Raw genomic sequence first — 18,925 nt, 5'->3', positions numbered from 1 at the left:
TTTCTCTGCAACTTCTGAACTGTGCTTATTATATTTATGTTAACAGCGTCAGAAAGTGAGATTGCAGAGATCAGATTGTGCAGTGCAACAGAAGACAAATCCTTATCATCTCAGGTGCTGTTTGAAATTTGAAAATTAAGAAGATCCCCATGATTCAAAGAAGAAGAAGAAGAAGAAACTATGCGTTGGTTCCCAACTAAGTTACTACTAATCCATGATGATAATCTGGAAATCTAGATTAATTTAAGCAACTTTCCTCTTGGTTGTACTGTTAATGATGAGCCTATGTGTAAGCTTTTTGTCCTCTAATAATGCCATCCTTTGAATATTCTCATTCATTAGATTCACTACACTAGTGGAGTTCTCATTATTACAGTACAAAACACTTGATCTCCCTGCTCTTTTTTCTTTTTCTCTTTTTCTTGGCCAAGCTTTTTAGGTTATGAGTTTGAATGTGATTCTCAAGGCCTGTTTCACTTATTAGACCAACATCAGCCATCTTTCTTATGATCTTTGTCTCCTCTTTTTGTTCTTGTTGCTATGTGGGTCCAAGGATATACTTGGCAAAAGGTAGTATGATGTTGTCTTAGATTTGAATCCTTGGACCAAAATATCCAAATCTAATTTGGCTTCCTGGGCTTGCTCAAATTTGGTTTAATCTGGACCAGATTATGGATGCAGTGATCAAGTATAAGTCGCCCTAGCATGAGGGTTTCCCCTGATCCTCCTTGTCTATCTCTTGCCCGTTCATCTCTTTCCATTCTCCTCGCTCAAGTTGGCAATTACCCCTCACTATCGCTCATTAAAACAATGAGGAATGAGCAATCTGTCAGGGGCTTTCCTCTTCTATCTTTTATGTACTTTAACCTTCGACTAGCACATTAGAGGGAGGTAGGAGGGTTACCGACGACTTAGACTTTAGGTTTTGGTGGGTGTATGATAGGTTTGGAGATTTTCGTGGTGATTCCGTCTCATCATTTTGAGTGGTTAGACTTTGTCTTCCACAATCTATCTTATCCTCGATGTTTATCTGCCTTTGCTTTTTCTTGCCACAAGGCTACCTATGTTATTTTATATATCGTCTTGCACTCTATTGCATGCTAGTAATATAAGATTTTGTATGTCTAAGTCAACGAAAGATTGTGCCTATAGATATAAAACATTTTTGCTTCTATAATCTTGTAGGGGATATGAGTATATTATTGATCGTTAAGATTAATGTCATATTTTTATTTATTTAAATATATCAAAGGAGTTTGTTTAAAGTATGATTGCATTATCTCTCTTGTTTATTATTAGACATTATGTTTGTCCGTTTTGAGTTGTTAGGGTTTGATGCATCTTCTTTCTTATGTTGTCTATTGTACAATATGTTTAGGACTTCTCTGGATACTTATCATATATTAGATTTTCTAGATCTGTTATAAATAAAATATTACAAACAGTCTTCTCTTTTTTTGAGGTTGGACCAATTAGATATTTCTTTTTTTAAATAGAACTGATAAATTTATAGTATTCCACTAATAACAATAGTATTTGAGTTGCATGCCCTCATACTATATCACTCTATTTAAACAACTAAGCTCTATCCCGGTAGCACATACTCAATGGCGTAACTCCTTTCTTCTAGTAGGAGGGGAAGGATCATCGATGGCCTGCCAGTCGTACGAACCAATTAGATATGATTTAGGCTAAAATTACTAATTAAAGATTCCTCGGTTGGTCTAGAGAATAGTTGGGGTAGACTTGAAAACTATGATAGAGGAATTTCTTATATTCTAAGCATGAGACAGGTGGCACACTTGTTCTTATGACACGTGGATGTGGGGATGGAGGTAGGCAACCAACCAATGGCTTCTATCACCATCTTTTCACCTCCCCCTTTCCTTAGTTAGTCGGTAAGCAAAACAAAGAGACCCTGAAACTAAATGATAATTACGAAGGACTACTTCTCTATTAAAAAAAATTATTAGTAAGCCAATCTTTTCGTGCAATTACCAGACTATCCCTGCATCAAGTTATCGTCATCCCCAATTACTACAGTTCCATTAAGATTTCATTTAATTAAGGTTGAACTGCCAACTTATAGAGTAGGTATACATAAATATATTAAAATAAATTACAGGCTTATTAATGGGTGTGACACTTGTGAGCAAATTGCAAAGCTGGCCATATAAAGGAGAGTCGTATGAATCCTAATTGGGCGTGCCATGCACTAGTAACAAAGGTACGGAGTACATATAATAACTTTACGTAAGAAAGACTTCTTTTGATCGAAGGTTTTTTGTGCTTGGGAAATCTAATGCATTGAGAGAATAAAAATATAAAAAATAAAAAAGAAATTATTGGCCTTCCTATGTAGGCAAGCAATAGCCAATGTTTAATTTCATTTGTAGTTGGAGATCTAATGTTTTGCGGCGTTTAAATGTGCGAGAAAGATCATTAATTAATCTTTATGGTTGCGATTAAATAGTAAACACCAAGCTACTGCAGCTTGCTTGTGTACTAATTAACGATATGAGTACAGTTTACAAGTTAATTACTAGAGTATAATCATTAATTTATGCAAATGGGTATATTAGTCATTCTGCTCCCGTAACCATCACAAAAGACCCCTGGGGGCATCATAGTAATTCCCCCGGATATCCGAGGTCATTTCTTTACCACATAGAGATATATACACCTCCCATTACGCTTTCATCCCTTCTCGGCTTCTCCCCCTTGCATATTGATACACCTCATGCAAACGTAAGGATATGCGCGAATTCCGAGGCACAACCTTCACGTCGGCGACCGTGCTCCTCCTCTTCCTCTTCCTCCTCTGCTCGGCCAATTCAGCTATCGATGAGATGCCCATGCAGCTTCTCTCACGTTCGGAGCTCGTGCGAGTTGCCGGATACGGCGAAGAGCGGCTATCCTCCGTGCTGGTCACCGGCACGGTCGTCTGCCATGCCTGCGTAATCCCTGTCTCACACGTATCAGGTTTCCAGCATTTATACTTGTAATTAAGTTTTAGTATTTTGTTTACTTCTTTCATTAGTGGCATCATATGCACCAACTAGTAGATGACATAGCTAGCTTAGAGCGAATAACTATCGTAGTTATTTAGTTATCGATCGATGTTAAGGCTTATGTACCTTCATAAAAGGATGGGACGAATGGGATTAATAGTTAACGATGCTTGACGAAGAGATGTTTTAGAATGAAATGGTGAGCGAGTTTATCAATTCTATCTTTGAAGGAAAGATGGTTACGAGTAACTTTAAAGTAGTTTCAAGTGTTTAAAAAAAAATTACGTACTATAACGTGATCGTACATATAAATTAGCTAGATTTTTAGATCATTTTTTTTAATCATTCGCGTTTTGGATGTAAGAAAAGAATGGAATTTATATATGGGAGTGCCGACTAATTATTTAGTGGATAAATTTGGATCAGAAAGTCCGATGGTTGGTAATCCAAGTCCTTAGACCTTAAACACCCACATTTGAGAGAGAAATCACACTCTTGATCAAGCTGTGAATTCATTAATTAAGATGCACTTAAGGAAAGAGATAAAGATTATTCTACTAATCAAGATGACTTACAGAGGTGGACATGCAGTTGGCAGGTGGACATCATACCAAATGCATGTTGCTATTTTTCTACGTTTGTAAAGATGGTCACTACCTAGCAGTTGACACCCCCACCGGCCTTCCAACAAACAGACATTTCATCAAACATTAGGCGTTCAGAAACAAAAGACTAATTGTATACTGAATATATTAATTCGATATAGCAATTTGCTCTTTTGAATGTCAAATGGAATTAATGTCTTAGTAGTTCATGCTGACACTACCTTTTTCCGTATACATTACGAAATGCTTAAAAGTGCTTAAATATACAAAGTGTTACATAACTAGTTGTCTACGTAAAAATAGAGAACAGAGGAATAGGAAATAAAGACAAAACCTCTTTTATCATCTTTTTCATGATAAAATCGTCTGTATTTTGTTATTTAATAAAGAAGAAATTAATTACTGACATCAAGATTGCTATGATTAATTTGAAGCTGCAAAAGTAGCAGTTGGTTGCAAAATGGAAGGCAAAAGAAGGATAGATTGGGTGCAAGGAGTAACAGACGATTATGGAGAATTTATAGTTGATCTCCCTTCCCACCTCCATGCAATCCCAAGGATGGACAAGGACTGCATGGTTAGAATCCTTCGTCTTCCAATGAATTCACCTTGCCGACTGATCGCTTCACGCGTACGTCCACAAGCTATACACTTATCTTCCATTGGAAATGGTATTCGAGTTTATACTGCAGGAGTCGTGAGTCTTAATCACAACAGTGAGCATCATCTACGTGGGTGCTCGAAAATGCAAGATATTTATGCCTAAATAAATTCGAAGTCTTATAGATTTTTCTTACACATGTATACATGAAGTGGTGTGCCAGACTAGTGTAAAAATAATCATTCATGCTGAATTAATTTTGGCATAGTATATGTACGTGTGTGTGGAGAAAAGAGTTCTTTTTTCTTTATCTTTTTGCAAATATATATTATGAACCAATCCGAAAACATGCAAGTGGACACAAGTCACGTTTTCATATACTCTCCACTACCATGCCGACCTGGGTATCGATCTTATCTTCCGAAACAATTGGAAGACGTTTGCTGCTTCACAAACAGATAAAAAAATACACTTGATATATATATATATATATATATATATATATATATATATATATATAACACCTTTTATATATTATTACAGCCACTACTATCATTACAGTAGATTATTTCACTATTTCTAAATATATAACACGAACTTAACACGCCTTGGCTCCCAAAATATACACTAAAAAGACTAGTAGCATGAAACCGAGGTGACATCGAGTGGGTAGCGATAAGTATTGGCGTACTGGAACGAGAGGCTCTCCCCCGGCCCAAGCGCGGCTCCGTCGTTTACGAGGCAGTCGTCGAACTGGACACGCCGGAAGATACGTGGATTTATGAGACGGGCCGAGCTGAACCATCCGCATGCCACGTGGATGTCTGAGACGGCGCAGCCGGACACGCAGACGTTTAAGATCTCCACAGTGTACGTCGGGATCCCATTGGGCAGTGGCGCAGTGGCGCCTTGGTAAACCACCACGTCAGCTTTCGAGCATGCCTCTAGGCCGGTCCTGGCCGTTGATCTCGCCCCCTCCGTGGCTTCCCCACCGGCTGATTAGCTCATGGAGATACGATGGTTAAGCAATAAGCATGCATGCATGCATGCACGCAATATGAACTTATTATTTAAAAAAAAAAAAAAAAAACCAAGTACCAGTTTTGAGGAGCTTCCGCATCCTGACCGTCCGATGGACCTCGTAATGGAAGAGTGGCCCTTCCGATTCTGCATGCATGTTGCTACTAAAACGCGAGGAAATAACTGAAATGCCATCACACAGCAAGCAGAGGAGAAGGCTAAGGGCCAGAGTGGCCGAGAGAGCGCAGGATCGCCATCGAAACGAGATCATGGGTGATCAGAGCCGTCGGATGCCACAAGGACGAGATGGGAACTGTGGGGTTCCAGGAATAGAAGGAGAAAAGGAAGAAGCCACTTGAAACTTGAAAGGGATAGATACTTCGTCTTCTTATACCCGCTTTCTAATTACTAACTACTCGTGCCTCCGTATAAATGAGGCTCCGTCCTACTCACATATACTAGAATGCCACTGTATTTATGACCATTCAAACTACCTTGAACTTTTGTTGTTTATACCGTCTGATCATGATCAGACGGGCCACATCGGATGACGCGCATGAAGATTGGGGGTCGACATCATGCGTGGGAGGGGTCCCATCAAGTGAGAGAACATTCTGTAAGAGAGCATTAAATGGACGGTATCGGATGAGATTTCGGAGTCCATCCGTTCATTCATGCCGTCTATGTGTATATCATACATAGTTAGATACACCATAGCCCTTAGGTAATAGGGGATTAGTACTAGAGAGAGAGAGAGAGAGAGAGAGAGAGAGAGAGAGAGTGAAATAAATGCCCCTTGGTATGCAAAGATCCTTAGCTATAATGGGAAATATAAGAGATCTTTGACCCAAAGATGAGGTAGGAAAAGTGCACGAATCACCAGGCTGTCCTTCGGTATGATTTCACGTGAGATCTGGTGTAGATGTATAGATCTCCAGGTGTACGAGACGTGCATGGGGAATGATGGAAGACAAAGAGACAGACCCTGGCGTAGCGTACGTGAAGCAACACCTCTCTCTCTCTAGATCTCTTTGCAATTAATTAGGTTGCTAGTTGATGAAATTTTGCCGAAACATAGTTTTATGATAACATATGGCCTATGTTAAGTAGGCATTAATTTTGTTCATTGGTTTCACTTTTATGATATATATATATATATATATATATATAGAGAGAGAGAGAGAGAGGAGATGCATGAAAAGAAGGCGAGATGGCAGGGAGTAAATGAGAAGAGAAAGCCGATCGAGGAAGAAGAGATGCGTTTTAATGAGGGGACAAGGGTGATGCATCGGAAAATGGTACTGAGAGGAAATTTCTATTCAATCGAGGTATGTAATGTAAAGTTAGCCGCCAAAGCAAAAGGAACTAAAGTTGAACTTAGATCAGTAGGAGAGAGACTAGAGAGGAAGCCAAGTAGGAGGGAAGGGAGGGTCTGAATTGCATTAATGCTCCCTCCAGTAGTACTATTGTACTAATAAATATCAATGTACGTAGCATCTAAAGATCACAAAATCTGCAGCCGAATAACACATCGCTGCCGATTACAGACGGGAAGCGAATGGAACTAACTGTGCACAGTTGGATGGCCAGGTAACTGTAACGAGCCCCGCAACGCATGCAGCAGCCACGCGCCGCGCCGCGTAGGAATGCCACGTCCATCGTCCACGAAATCCGAGGTGCGACAAGTGGCTGACCATGAACAATTGAAAGATCCTGCTTAAGATCTTTGGAACAATGGCAAAAGAATCTAATAAAATTAACTACTCACAGATGCAGTATATGTATATATTTGTGTTTGTTATTATAACAAGATTAGAAGCTGCCACTGGTAATATCACCCCATCGGACATTATACTTTGCAGCGAGATAGTGTGCTCCAACTGGGCCTCTGCTACCATATGGGTATAGCTCTGGAGCAACTCTTCTATCTTCCAATTCCTTCAGCAATGGCGAGAAGAGAGACCAGGCTGCATCCAGTTCATCGCTTCTGATGAAAAGCCGGCGTTCTCCTCCGATTGCATCTAGGAGAAGCCTCTCATATGCATCTGGGATCTCTCGTGGGTACCTGCAAATTAAGCATATATGCCATAACATACATAAATCGACAAGATATTAATTTCATTGGGTTGTGAACAGGGTCTGCAGGGTTGATAATATTAGGTCATATCTCAAAGCTCATACATATTAGAGAGTAATTTACCTCTCAGAATAAAGTAGATTTAAGTTACTGCTGTCCAATCTCATGCTCAGCCCTGGGATCTTATTATTTATCTTCAGATATATGGCTTCGTTGGGTTGTACACGGATGACAAGCTCATTAGTTAATTTGTCTAAATCAGTCCCAAACTTTCGCTTGTACAAGTTACCAGGTACATGTCTGAACTGAACTCTAATCTCTGCACTAGATTTTAAAGAAACAAAGAAAGAAAGAATATCCTTCAATAATATAGATGAACGTACGGAAATAATACGAGGAAAGAGCGATCTCTCCTTCCTTACCTCCTAGTATGCAATGCTTTTCCAGCTTTCATTAAGAAAGGAACACCATCCCATCTTGCATTGTCTATAAAAAGAGCAGCAGCCGCAAAAGTTGGAGTAAGACTGCCCTTTGGCACTGTTGGATCATCAATATAAGCTGGATAAGATTTCCCACTTCTTGTATGGCCCTTATATTGTCCTACCACAACATCATCCACTTGCAATTTCCTCATGGATCGTAGAACCTTTACCTAAAGAAGAGTAGTATTATCATGTGATGTATGCATGTGAATGATGACTTGCCAATTCAATGAGAACACATGGTAACTACCTTTTCATTTCGAATATCCTCAGCATCTAAACTGACAGGGGTTTCCATGGCAAACAAAGCTAATATCTGGAGCAGGTGATTCTGCATTATGTCCCGGATGATTCCATAGTTGTCAAAGTAACTGGAAATAAGGAAGCAAATGATTATTCTACCTTGCATATTAATTAGTTCCTTGATGAAATGGGAGTGTAACTAATATATATATATATATAGATATCACAAACCCGCCTCGACCCTCTGTTCCAAAATCTTCAGTAAATATGAGTTGCACGTTCCTAATGTAGTTCCTTGACCATAAAGGTTCAAAAACAAGATTGGAGAAACGAAGAACCGAGAGGTTTTCAACAAGTTCTTTTCCCAAATAGTGGTCAATCCTACAAAATATATATGATGACAATTACTTAGGAGTAATAGCTATTTGCGTAGTTGACAACAAAATGAAATAAGATGACAATTACTTGAGTTACATGACATACCTGAAAATTTGATCTTCAGCTAAGTACATCTTTAAGCATCGCGTAAGCTCCCGAGATGACTCGGAGTCGCGACCAAACGGCTTTTCAACTATGAATCTGGTCCATCCAGTTAATGAAGAAGCAGAACAGCTTGCACTCCTCACCACATCAACAAATATGTTTGGAGGAATTGACAAGTAAAATAGCCTATTAGGTAGTTTGCCAGCCTGCCAAATGTGATCGAATTAGATTATGTCTAATTACACTTCTAGATGCAGAATCAGTTATGATAAGTAGAGAAAAGAAGAATCCACAAAGTGAAGAGAAAAGGAAATAAGAAGACAAGGACTCCAAGTTCACTAATGTTTAGGATCAGAACATTTATTTCAATACAGAGCACAGAAGCTATGGCAGAAAAATAAAATGTGCTTCTGTGACATTGAATGTAAATGAAGAGACTGCAACTATCATTCACTAGTCTTATATTGTGACATTGTTACCTCTTTTTCTCTAAGCTTTTTGTCTAACTCTGAGAAATTCTCATCTGAACTATATTGTCCAGATTGATAGAAGCATCTCTGCAAAAATTGTTCCATCTTGTCACCGCAGTTTTCCCTGTAAAATGATTGACTTAGTAATGCAGGTATGACTTCTAAAGTGCTTCCAATTGCTTTCAGAAATGTAGACTTGAAATAATATCTCTACAAAACAGTTAAGTAGACTTGATATATAGAGATAGGAATTAGGACTCCAGCCAGCCAACCAGAACCAAATAGTAGACTTCTTAAACTTGGCTCTGCATGAACACTAGCTAAATGAACCTTTGCAGATCTCAATAGCAAATTCTAAGCGGTCAAGCTAGATCTTACAGTAATTTCATGATATTTTTTATCCAATCTGAGCCTTTTGGACGAACTTAAGCATATCATAAACCTGTTTTCATCATGTTCAAGCAAATATCTTATAAGCAAGTCTAATTATGCTCACCTGAGTTCATAACCAAACTGAGCTATCTTAGGTTTTACTGAATCGAGTCCAGAGATGGTTGTTGCATCTCTAAGGGGGACCGAAAATAGCAATACGAAAATAAGAAGTTCCAGAATTTCAAAAGATACCTCTTATCAATTCTGCAAGTCAAAGTTTTGCTGATCATGTTTCTCAGTTCTTCATCAGTCAATTTACTACGAGCATAACCAAAAACTGTAAAATGCTGCATAAACAGGAATAAATCAAGCTAAAGGAGACCACTATTAGAGACAGAGTATTTTTGTAAAATATTAGGATCTATATATCAGCAGAGCTACTTCACAACTGACAATAGTTCAAAGTAAGAAGTGAAAACTCAGACCTCAGGAAGGCAACCTTCATAAAATAGAGCAAATAGTGCTGGGAAGATTTTCTTCTTAGCAAGGTCCCCAGAAGCTCCAACAACGGTGATACTGACTATACTGTCAGCCTGTTCTAGCCCATCCTTAGATTGTTTTACTGTAAGTACTTCTGCATCTTTTCCAAATTATTTAGCAAGCAAATAAGAAGGAAAAAATAAACAAAATTTCCGTTAGGATAACAAAAAAAGTGAATGACTAGAGGCAGATCCAGAGGATGGCAGAGACTAAAGAACAAATTCATGGCTTGGCCCCTGCAAGCAATTCTATAAAATTTTGAATACAAAACTATGCGAAACGTAGAGAAAAGAACTTATGATAAAAGAAAAGCAATAGGACTCTACATAGACATAAGGATCCATATTTCTAGCATCTAGTTCACATAATTCTATTCTAAGAGGTGAAATATCTTTCTTCCAGCATAATTGGTAAAATACCACTACAAAACCCTGCTTAAACTTTATAAGAAAACTCTTCCACATTTGTATTCTAAATTTTTTTCTTTTAAACCAATGCATTATCTCACAGCCTGGAACACATTGTACTTTTTCTGGTCTCATCGTCTTGGCCCTTGAAAGATTATTTATGTCTAAATCTAAATTTAGTTGATCTTCTGCTTACTCTTTATAACATATAACTTAAGTCGTCTCCAAAATTCTGACAGAAGTCCTACATTTGTAATTTTTCTAAATTTATTTCTAGTAACGTAATGCATTATCTCACAGCCAGGAACACATTGTACTTTATCTGGTCTCATCATCTTGGCCCTTAAAGATTATTCATGTATAAACCTAAATTTAGTTAATCTTTTGCTTATACTTTATAGCATAACTCAAACCTACTCCAAATTCTGACAGAAATTCAACATTTGTAATTTTTCTAAATTTATGTCTAGTGACTAATGCATTATCTCACAGCCTGGAACACATTGTACTTTATCTGGTCTCATAATCTTGGCCCTTAAAGATTATTTATGTCTAAATCTAAATTCAGTTAATCTTCTGCTTAAATTTCTAAATGTGTGAATCTAGTTCATCCCCATCCCTACTGAGGACAGGCGCATTCTTCTTGGGCATTATCAATTACTACATTTAAAACCTACATTAATAAAATGCACTCAAAGCTTACTTCTCTACATCATTAGATTCCTCTTAGTATCAATCATGTGCAAGATTCAATTTTTAATTAAGGCCTCATTTAAAAGGATAGCATCAGAATAGTGGTAATCCGATCGAATAGAAGATTATTTAAAAAAAAAAAAACTCACCATCCTTCAAAGAGACACCAATCTGCGGGTACCCATTTGAGGATTTCATCTGAAACCCTCTTCCGCAACTCCTGAAGGCAAGAAAGTGGATAGGCGAGATGAATTCGCTCCACCTCCTCCTCCTCCCCGAAACGCTTCTCCCGTAGTTCGAAGAGGAGCCAGATAAGGCCACATAGGAACGAGAGTGGAAGCATATAGCCATCGACGAGGAAGAGGAGGAGAGATTGAGACCGAGGAATTGGATTCTCTCTCTCTCTCTCTCTCTCTCTCTCTCCCTCAAGTGTTTCCTTTGTAAAATATCTCAACCACGTAGCAGAGTGTGGTGGCCGTGGCTCTCAAGAATAGAGCTTATTATTACGCTTCATTAAAAAAAATATATATATATTTTTTAAACCACTAACATAAAGCCCATGGGGCCCATGGGCTTTTTGGATAGCAGGCTTTTTTGGTCAAAAGAAAGCACTAATAAATGGATATTTATCATTATTTTTTATTTTAATGCCTTAAAAACTAAGTTAGTTAATGACCATATAGACGAGTAAAACTAACTATACATGTCAAATTACCTTAATACCTAACATTAAAGTAAAAAAACAAAAGAGCAACCTCTTACATTAATCCAATCCAATGGGGGAAGTTTAATTATTCTAAAAGGAAATAAAAATGAAGGAGGCTTCACATTTTAAGATTAAATATAATTATTTCAGGTAATTCAATTAAAAATTAAATACAAACGTTCAAATGATAAATATTCATACGAGACCGCGGATATAAACGATAGAAAAAGAAAGAAAACATAATTGGTTTTGATAAATTTCCCTAACTTTAATCTTTTTTAGGATAAATCCTCCAAACTTATTAAAGCCTAAGATAACTTATTACAGGTAAATATATAGAATTAATTTTTTTGCTTACGCTTAGGATGATCTTATTCCTAACCCACCAAGATTATATTTTGAGCCTCTGGCTTTCTTTTAATACATTTTTTCTAATTAAAAAAGAAAGAAAGAAAGAAAGAAGACTGGCATGGATAGAATTTCTCAGCTCCTTCACAGTTCACACAGTGTCCTTCTCCTCCACCTACCTTAATCCCCACAAGCTTCTCAGATCATAAACACACAGTTTGGCCCACATGAATTCATGCCAACAAACATTATCCTGAAGCTATGTATGAATGATCTCAGTTATAAACTGTTAATTATTGTGCAATATCTGAGTCTTTATTGGTCTCCGTAGCTTTCACCCTGAGATTCCCCCATAGGTATGCGTATACCTTTATTTGAGAAAAGAAAGATCACTGATGGTTATCTATATAATGCTACTACTAATTATTATTCTTGGTGTCATTGTTAATGGTGTAGGTGAGCAATGGAGTCTTTACTTAGTCGCCCGAGCAATATCACAGCAATCAATATCCAATGTATTGGTTGGTTGTGTATATGTATCATTCTTTTAAGCAAAGATGAGAGTTTTTGACCACTTTGTTGTCTTGCTTTTTTGTTATCAGTGACATCCTTAAAGCATTCTTTATATCACTGATAACAACCGGATTATTGTCAAATTAAGGATAAATGTTTCTCAATTAAATATAAGTTCCCAGTTATATTTATTTAGAATAAGGAGACAAGTAGAGGATACAAAGCGTAGAAAAAAGAGTAGAGAGGGAAGACCGCTTTAGGTAGCAATTTGAGTAGAGAACTTGTCGAAACTTATTCGTGGAGTAACGAGAGAAGAAATGCTTCCAAAGCTTCCAAACCTTTGAGAAATATATTTGAAGGCCGAAAACAATCGGAGCTTCCCTTTAAAAGACTACTATTATGTTTTTATCTAAAGAAATCATCATAAGATGCCCAACAAATGGTAAACAGAGATATCGCCGTATAGATTGATTGAAGTAAAATGCCATACATAATTTGAGAATGAGAGATTTCTCATTTAAAATATCATAATTGAAGTGAGATTTTTTTTTTGTTTTTTTGCTCTTTCATAATATTATTATAATTAATTTTTATTAAATATTTCTGATATATAGTGTTAAAGTTAATAAATATATTTAAAATGACTAAAATATTTAAAATTTAGAGCATAAAATATTTATTGCCGATTTTTTTCTTGCAAAAAAGAATAAGATTTTGTTTTCTTGTATATAGAATCGATAATATTAGATGGTTTTAAATTATTTTAAATAATTTTATACAACGACAAAACAGTCTTTTGGAGTCTAACTATTTCAGTGCCAATCTTTATATTTTAAAGAATATATATAGACTATAACGTGAGCAACATAAGATTTTTATTATATCCATGGTGCTAAGTAGGTCGGTAGATAAGAGCTTCACCTACCTTAAGAAGCTTCAAAAGTGATTATCATCACTAATCATCCACTTAACAAACAGTCAAAGCAAGTCATCATCACTAATCATCATCCTTATCCGACGAAAAGAATTCATATAGTAATATTTTTAACTCCTATTCTCCTGCAACAATCGATCTCCACTAATGACGTTGAAATGGCTTTCATTTGTGGCCCAAAATTAAAAAGAGACAGGTTGAAAAATATATATAACGAAATGCGACATGAAGAGCATCCATTGTATGTGACATTCTTCCAGGCAGATAATTAATATCTCTAATTTTCTTTTCAATACTATTATTATTATCTTCTAAGCCACTAAACCAGTTCATTAGTCTTTATATATTCTTCTTGTCTAGATAATAGATGTGAGCTGGGAACCATTTATTATTAGTGCCTTAATGTTGAAAACTATGTGGTCTCATTTCATTGTTTGGTTGCAATACTAAGAGATCTAGGATAGAATTAATATCTATTGCATTAGTGATACTGAAAGAATATTAGTTATACTAAATCTAATGGTGTTTGCTTATAAACTATGAATAAGGGATCTATAATTTATAGATAAGTTTCTAATGTTTTTTTTTTATATATATATACATGATTAATAGAGATTATTGTCTTAATTAGATAATTATCATCTTAATTGGTTTCTTGTGTTTACACCCAATCATTACCTGTAATTACAATAAATAAATTGGTATATATAAAGGAAATTCTCCATTATTATTTATCCACTCATACCAACAAAAAGGTTACCATCAAGCACAGCCGGCTCCAGCCGGTTTGATATCATTCTTCTTTATGTCCTCCTTTTTCTCTTCCTTCCTCGCCAAAATACGCGGCCTTATCTCGTTGTGTCGTTCTCTTCTTCTTCTTCCAATTGCTGTCGATTTTCTTATACAATGGGCTCTTCTTCACGAAACCCACATCATAAATGCCCCCCCAACCCACCCATCTGGCTGCACTGCTCATCTTGTTCGAAGTGGGATACAAGGAAGTGTGAGCACAGAGAGCTGAGAGGGAGATGGGTAGTTTGGGCGAAGTTGGCGCGAAGGAGATGCCGCAGAACCTTTCGGACCCAGTTGTCATCGAACTCAATCGATTGGAGAATTGCCTCAAGGGTATGGCTCTAGTAAAGTTTCATCCTTTTGTGTGTGTGTGTGTGGGTTTTTGTTATTTTAAGATGGCTGCTAGTGTTTTGCTAACATGGTGGAGTAATGGGTCTCTTCCATTTTGTAGTAATTGTTACGGGAATGCGGCTGTGTGAATCCTACTATGTTCTCCATGAAAGAGTCGTTAATTATTTTAAGTTTTACCTGTTCAAATCACAGCAGCACCATTTAATTAGCCTAGAGCTTCGTCTCTCATGATCAACAAGAGAAAGGAGGAAGCTTAAGTGGGTACTTATTTAAATCTACACTAAATCCATAAGGGAAGTCAAATTGTGACTTTGAAGAGCTTGCCAGGGAAGCTAGAGAGCATGTCTAAATTGCTTTTAATTAATACTGAACTGGTCTTTCTCAATAGGGTTTTTTTTTTAAAAAAAAAAATTGCACTCAATGAATTTTTTTTAATGGCGAAAGTATCATTTTCATGGTCTCAAATTCTCAATCTCTATATGACTATCAATACTTGCAACAGCTACAGATAAACCGTCCTTTCCATAATATATATAAGCATTGAACTGTAAATTTGCAATATATCTACTTATTCAAGTTCTTAAATTAACCTGCAGAAAAGGAGAGAGAGCTGGTGCTTGCCTACAGTGAAATAAAAGGCTTGAAATTGACAGAATTACAAAAGGATAAGGCTGTTGTCGAGGTAATAAGCTTACAAAATAACTCACTCATATTTTATATGTGCAAATATACATGCTGGAGAGAGTATCCTCTCGTGCTTACCTGATAACTAAGAAGTCATGATGATATTGATGTCTTCAGCTAAGCAATGAACTGAAAAGGCTGGATGAAAGTATGGGAACCATTGAGAAACAACTAGAGGAGAAGGTGATTTTCTTAATTTCTTTTACTTAAAGTAAAGCTTCATTGGCGTTATTCACTTAACATCTGTGCAATTTGGTTCAAATTGTTTATATCAATATCAGAATCTAGAAACAAAGAGGCTGATCAACGAGAAAAAGGAAGCGTTGGCTGCACAATTTGCTGCAGAAGCAGCATTGAGAAGAGTTCATGCAACTCTCAAGGATGAGGAAGTTCTTCCTATTGAGGCTGTTATCGCCCCACTTCAGTCTGAGATCAAGAAATACAAGAATGAGGTATAGTGTAAAAACTGTTCTCATGGCAGTCGAGTAGCTGTGTCTTATTTTGGAGCTTTACAGGAACACAGAGTTAATTTTTAAACTGCAGGTTGTGACACTGCAAGAGGATAAAAAGGCTTTGGAACGGCATATGAAGTCCAAAGAGGCAGCACTAGTTGAAGCAGAAAATATCTTGCATGGTGCTCTTGAACGAGCACTAATCGTAGAGAGTTTGCAAAATCAAAACCTTGAGCTGAAGAGGAAACTGGAGATCTGCCAGGTATAATCATATCTGTCATTTTTTTTTTGATTGGTGAACTATGTCTACTATCCTCCTTTTATATTGTCACAGGAAGAAAATAAACTCTCAGAGAAAACAATTCGCCAGAAGGTTGTGGAGGTCGAAAAGCTTACTCAAACAATTTGTGAACTTGAAGAATCTGTCCTAGCTGGTGGTGCAGTTGCTAATGCTGTACGTGACTACCAACGCCAGGTTTATGAACTAAATGTATGATGTTTACCCCTATCAGATCCTGTTTAGTACCTTTTTCTTTTTTGTCCTAGAGTTTAAGAATAAATATGTTCGCTCATGTTCAACTTTCCAGGAGGAGAAGAGGACTCTTGAGAGGGAACTAGCTAGATTTAAAGTTTCAGTGAATCGTGTTGCTTCTGTGGTTGCCAATGAGTGGAAGGATGATGATGAAAAAGTCATGCCTGTTAAGCAGTGGCTGGAAGACCGGAGGTTCTTGCAGGTATTGCTTGCCCACTCAAAATGCTGAGAAGTTGTGTATGCTTACATCTACTTTGCTGCAGTGAACTTTCCACTACACTATGCCATTCCTTTTTGTTTTTCTTTTATTTGTGGAAAAGATGTATGTCATGTCCTCTGGGATGACAAAGATGTTATTTAGCATAGTTAGGACTTAGGAAGAGTATTGAGATCATCATACTGATCAAATATTTACTAAATACCTCCAGTACTTAGATAGTTGAATGCATCTACAGGGGGAGATACAACGATTGAGAGATAAGGTAGCTGTGGTGGAAAGAACTGCTAAGGCTGAAGCTCAACTCAAAGTAAAATAAATCATTTTTGTGATTCTTTTTCCAAATGTCAGATTTCTTCATTTAATGCATATCCCATGTTCCTTACAGGACAAACTGAAACTGAGGCTGAAGACATTGGAGGAAGGTTTGAGAAATATGTCAACTTCAGCAAAGGAACTTAATAATTCTGATCAAATAGCTAAAAGGAGATCAACGTCCCAACCGAAGGAAAAGGTAATGAAGCAGCCTGAGTCATTGTTGGAAGTTGTTGACAAGAAAAGGCCATCATCTCAGCCAAGGGCACCTGCTGCTGCCAAAGTGTTAAAGCAGCCCAATTTAGAACGTATTGACAGCACCAGAAGTATGAAACGAATAGGCAGCTTGAAAGTGAAGTTTGTCAGCGGAGATAATCTTGTTAGAAATAATTTATGGGCCTCAAGAAGCAAATTATTTGATGCTACTGGCAAGGAAAATAAAGATAGAAATGTGAGCTCTAATGGACATTCAGATGAAACTCTCTCTGGAAAAGTAGATATTTCCCGAGAAGTTGAAGCCAAAGGATATGGTGATGTTGAACCACAAAAAAAGGGTCCCGTGAACGATGAGTCTGAAGATATGGTCTCCGGTTATCTGTATGACAAAATGCAGAAGGAGGTTATCTGCTTAAGGAAAACACATGAGGAAAAAGATGGAATTTTGAATGCTAAGAATGATGAGATCCAGGTTAGATAAAACATCATCTTTCAGATAGTCACATGCATATCTCTATAACCTTATTTCCTATGTCACATAAGCTTGCATCGTGATGCAGATGCTGCAGAGAAAGGTCGATTTACTCATGAAGGCAATGGAAACTGAGTCAAAAAAGATGAGAAGAGAAATGGCTGCCAGAGAAAAGGAAGCACTGTTAAAGTCAGAGGATATTAAACAGAAGGGAAAACTTGTAGGTATCTCGAAAAGGTACCTAATTTAGGCTCTCAGAGAAGTTAAAACTTTACTTTTCTTTTTATCTGATATATTAATTATTAGAAGGAACATCTTTTCCAAATTAGGATCTGAAGAACATGAATATTACGTCTTGCCAGAAGCAAAATTGTGAACACACGAAGCAGCACATGGAAAGCCTACTCTTTTATCTTAATACGGTCTAGATCTCTCTTATTCTTCTGTGGTCCTGATGTGGTTTACATTAATCAATATTTGCCTTCAGAGCCATTAACAAGAAGTGCTCGAATAATCTTGTTATCGTGTCCATGACAAGAAGACCTGTATTACATATAATAACCATACAAATTAGCGTCTCTATGTTCTCAAGGAAATTCAGTTTTCTGCATGCTACTTGTGACTTGCATTTTCTTACGTACTTCTAAGCAGCATTAGTGGACGCTTTGTTCTGTTTTCTTGCTTCTTGATTTATAACTTGCAAATTGATTTGCAGAGATGTGGAACATCATGAAGTCTCCGCAAAGTAGTCACTTCAAGTCGTCATGAAGCTGAGAAATTGGAGTTGACTTTGGATCTACATCTCATCAAGCTTCTTGTATAGTTTTTCTTTTTTCTAAAATAAAATGCACCAAGAAGGAAACGGGGTAGAGGGCCCCACAAAAAGATAAGAAGGCAGGAAATATCAGCGTCTTAAGAGTGATAAAAGTACTTGTAAAGCAGAATGCAGACAAATGGAATTCTTACAGTATAAGAGAAAAGCCATAGTTTGTCATAACTTCCATTCGTTTGGTGTCAATATACTAGAGCTGTTCATCTTCTCCTCTATATATATATATAAATGTGCAGAGACTTTTGATACTCTATCAATTGAATTCTTAACACAGCTTCATTAACACAACCAACATCAAGATACATCCACATTAATTTCCATAAACTAGTAGGTTGGATAAGAGTCCAATCCTCCTCAAACAGAACAAAAACAATTCTAGTCTCACAGAGTGAGATTATTCTTTTACTACAATGCTCTTCACACGACGACTCACATTAACCTCCACCGGCTAAGGTGGTGGCGGTGGCGGCAGCGGCTGTTTCTTCTTCTCTGGTGGCTTTTTCTTCTTCTCCTCCTCTGGCGGTTTGATTGTGATATCTATCGTCAACTTTCCTGCC

General features: G+C 37.1%; 4 protein-coding genes across 7 annotated transcripts; 2 read left to right on the top strand and 2 right to left on the bottom strand.

Moving 5' to 3' along the window:
* Positions 1 to 2,707: 2,707 nt before the first annotated feature.
* Positions 2,708 to 4,493, top strand: LOC140774269 (uncharacterized). Its single transcript, XM_073117192.1, has 2 exons — positions 2,708 to 2,982; positions 4,051 to 4,493. The coding sequence occupies exons 1-2, from the start codon at positions 2,757 to 2,759 to the stop codon at positions 4,380 to 4,382; spliced, it is 558 nt and encodes a 185-aa protein (XP_072973293.1). The 5' UTR covers positions 2,708 to 2,756; the 3' UTR covers positions 4,383 to 4,493.
* A 360-nt stretch (positions 4,494 to 4,853) lies between these two features.
* LOC140774999 (TPD1 protein homolog 1-like) lies at positions 4,854 to 5,394 on the bottom strand. Its single transcript, XM_073118207.1, has 2 exons — positions 5,316 to 5,394; positions 4,854 to 5,212 (listed from the first exon to the last, which is right to left on the bottom strand). The coding sequence occupies exons 1-2, from the start codon at positions 5,392 to 5,394 to the stop codon at positions 4,854 to 4,856; spliced, it is 438 nt and encodes a 145-aa protein (XP_072974308.1).
* Positions 5,395 to 6,642: 1,248 nt separating this feature from the next.
* LOC140773507 (glucose-6-phosphate 1-dehydrogenase 2, chloroplastic-like) lies at positions 6,643 to 11,480 on the bottom strand. Of its 3 annotated transcripts, XM_073116108.1 has the most exons (11): positions 11,154 to 11,480; positions 9,850 to 10,004; positions 9,617 to 9,711; positions 9,002 to 9,116; positions 8,523 to 8,728; positions 8,271 to 8,420; positions 8,047 to 8,167; positions 7,737 to 7,966; positions 7,438 to 7,638; positions 7,006 to 7,302; positions 6,643 to 6,926 (listed from the first exon to the last, which is right to left on the bottom strand). In XM_073116108.1, exons 1-10 carry the CDS (start codon positions 11,353 to 11,355, stop codon positions 7,050 to 7,052), a joined length of 1,728 nt encoding a protein of 575 aa, XP_072972209.1. In that variant the 5' UTR covers positions 11,356 to 11,480; the 3' UTR covers positions 6,643 to 6,926; positions 7,006 to 7,049. The 3 variants fall into 3 exon arrangements, with proteins under 3 accessions (XP_072972209.1, XP_072972208.1, XP_072972211.1); XM_073116107.1 differs by having other exon boundaries at positions 6,643 to 7,302; XM_073116110.1 differs by having other exon boundaries at positions 6,643 to 7,302; positions 9,850 to 9,998.
* A 2,887-nt stretch (positions 11,481 to 14,367) lies between these two features.
* On the top strand, positions 14,368 to 18,537 carry LOC140773599 (microtubule-associated protein 70-4-like). Of its 2 annotated transcripts, none has more exons than XM_073116235.1 (11): positions 14,368 to 14,630; positions 15,245 to 15,330; positions 15,450 to 15,515; positions 15,614 to 15,784; positions 15,876 to 16,046; positions 16,119 to 16,274; positions 16,372 to 16,518; positions 16,772 to 16,843; positions 16,922 to 17,536; positions 17,625 to 17,756; positions 18,252 to 18,537. In XM_073116235.1, exons 1-11 carry the CDS (start codon positions 14,534 to 14,536, stop codon positions 18,267 to 18,269), a joined length of 1,731 nt encoding a protein of 576 aa, XP_072972336.1. In that variant the 5' UTR covers positions 14,368 to 14,533; the 3' UTR covers positions 18,270 to 18,537. The 2 variants fall into 2 exon arrangements, with proteins under 2 accessions (XP_072972336.1, XP_072972335.1); XM_073116234.1 differs by having other exon boundaries at positions 14,372 to 14,630; positions 17,625 to 17,773.
* The last annotated feature ends 388 nt before the right edge of the window (positions 18,538 to 18,925 follow it).

The sequence above is a fragment of the Typha angustifolia genome, chromosome 13, assembly GCF_048772165.1.
Source record: "Typha angustifolia cultivar Huaian chromosome 13, ASM4877216v1, whole genome shotgun sequence".
NCBI lineage: Eukaryota > Viridiplantae > Streptophyta > Magnoliopsida > Poales > Typhaceae > Typha > Typha angustifolia.
Note: the sequence above shows the minus strand (reverse complement) of the source record. Positions and strands in the feature narration are given on the sequence as shown.

What these genes read in the sequence shown, in the direction of transcription:
- LOC140773507 (XM_073116107.1), bottom strand. Translation starts at nt 11,355, where the DNA reads ATGGCTATATGCTTCCACTCTCGTTCCTATGTGGCCTTATCTGGCTCC. An exon ending in TGGTGTCTCTTTGAAGGATG is followed by an intron (nt 10,005 to 11,153) that starts GTGAGTTTTTTT and finishes AATTTGGAAAAG; the next exon opens with ATGCAGAAGTACTTACAGTA. An exon ending in GGAACAGAGGGTCGAGGCGG is followed by an intron (nt 8,168 to 8,270) that starts GTTTGTGATATC and finishes CCTTATTTCCAG; the next exon opens with TTACTTTGACAACTATGGAA.
- LOC140774999 (XM_073118207.1), bottom strand. Translation starts at nt 5,394, where the DNA reads ATGCATGCAGAATCGGAAGGGCCACTCTTCCATTACGAGGTCCATCGG. An exon ending in GCGGAAGCTCCTCAAAACTG is followed by an intron (nt 5,213 to 5,315) that starts GTACTTGGTTTT and finishes TGAGCTAATCAG; the next exon opens with CCGGTGGGGAAGCCACGGAG.
- LOC140774269 (XM_073117192.1), top strand. Translation starts at nt 2,757, where the DNA reads ATGCGCGAATTCCGAGGCACAACCTTCACGTCGGCGACCGTGCTCCTC. An exon ending in CCCTGTCTCACACGTATCAG is followed by an intron (nt 2,983 to 4,050) that starts GTTTCCAGCATT and finishes ATTAATTTGAAG; the next exon opens with CTGCAAAAGTAGCAGTTGGT.
- LOC140773599 (XM_073116234.1), top strand. Translation starts at nt 14,534, where the DNA reads ATGGGTAGTTTGGGCGAAGTTGGCGCGAAGGAGATGCCGCAGAACCTT. An exon ending in ATTGGAGAATTGCCTCAAGG is followed by an intron (nt 14,631 to 15,244) that starts GTATGGCTCTAG and finishes ATTAACCTGCAG; the next exon opens with AAAAGGAGAGAGAGCTGGTG. An exon ending in TCAAGAAATACAAGAATGAG is followed by an intron (nt 15,785 to 15,875) that starts GTATAGTGTAAA and finishes TTTAAACTGCAG; the next exon opens with GTTGTGACACTGCAAGAGGA.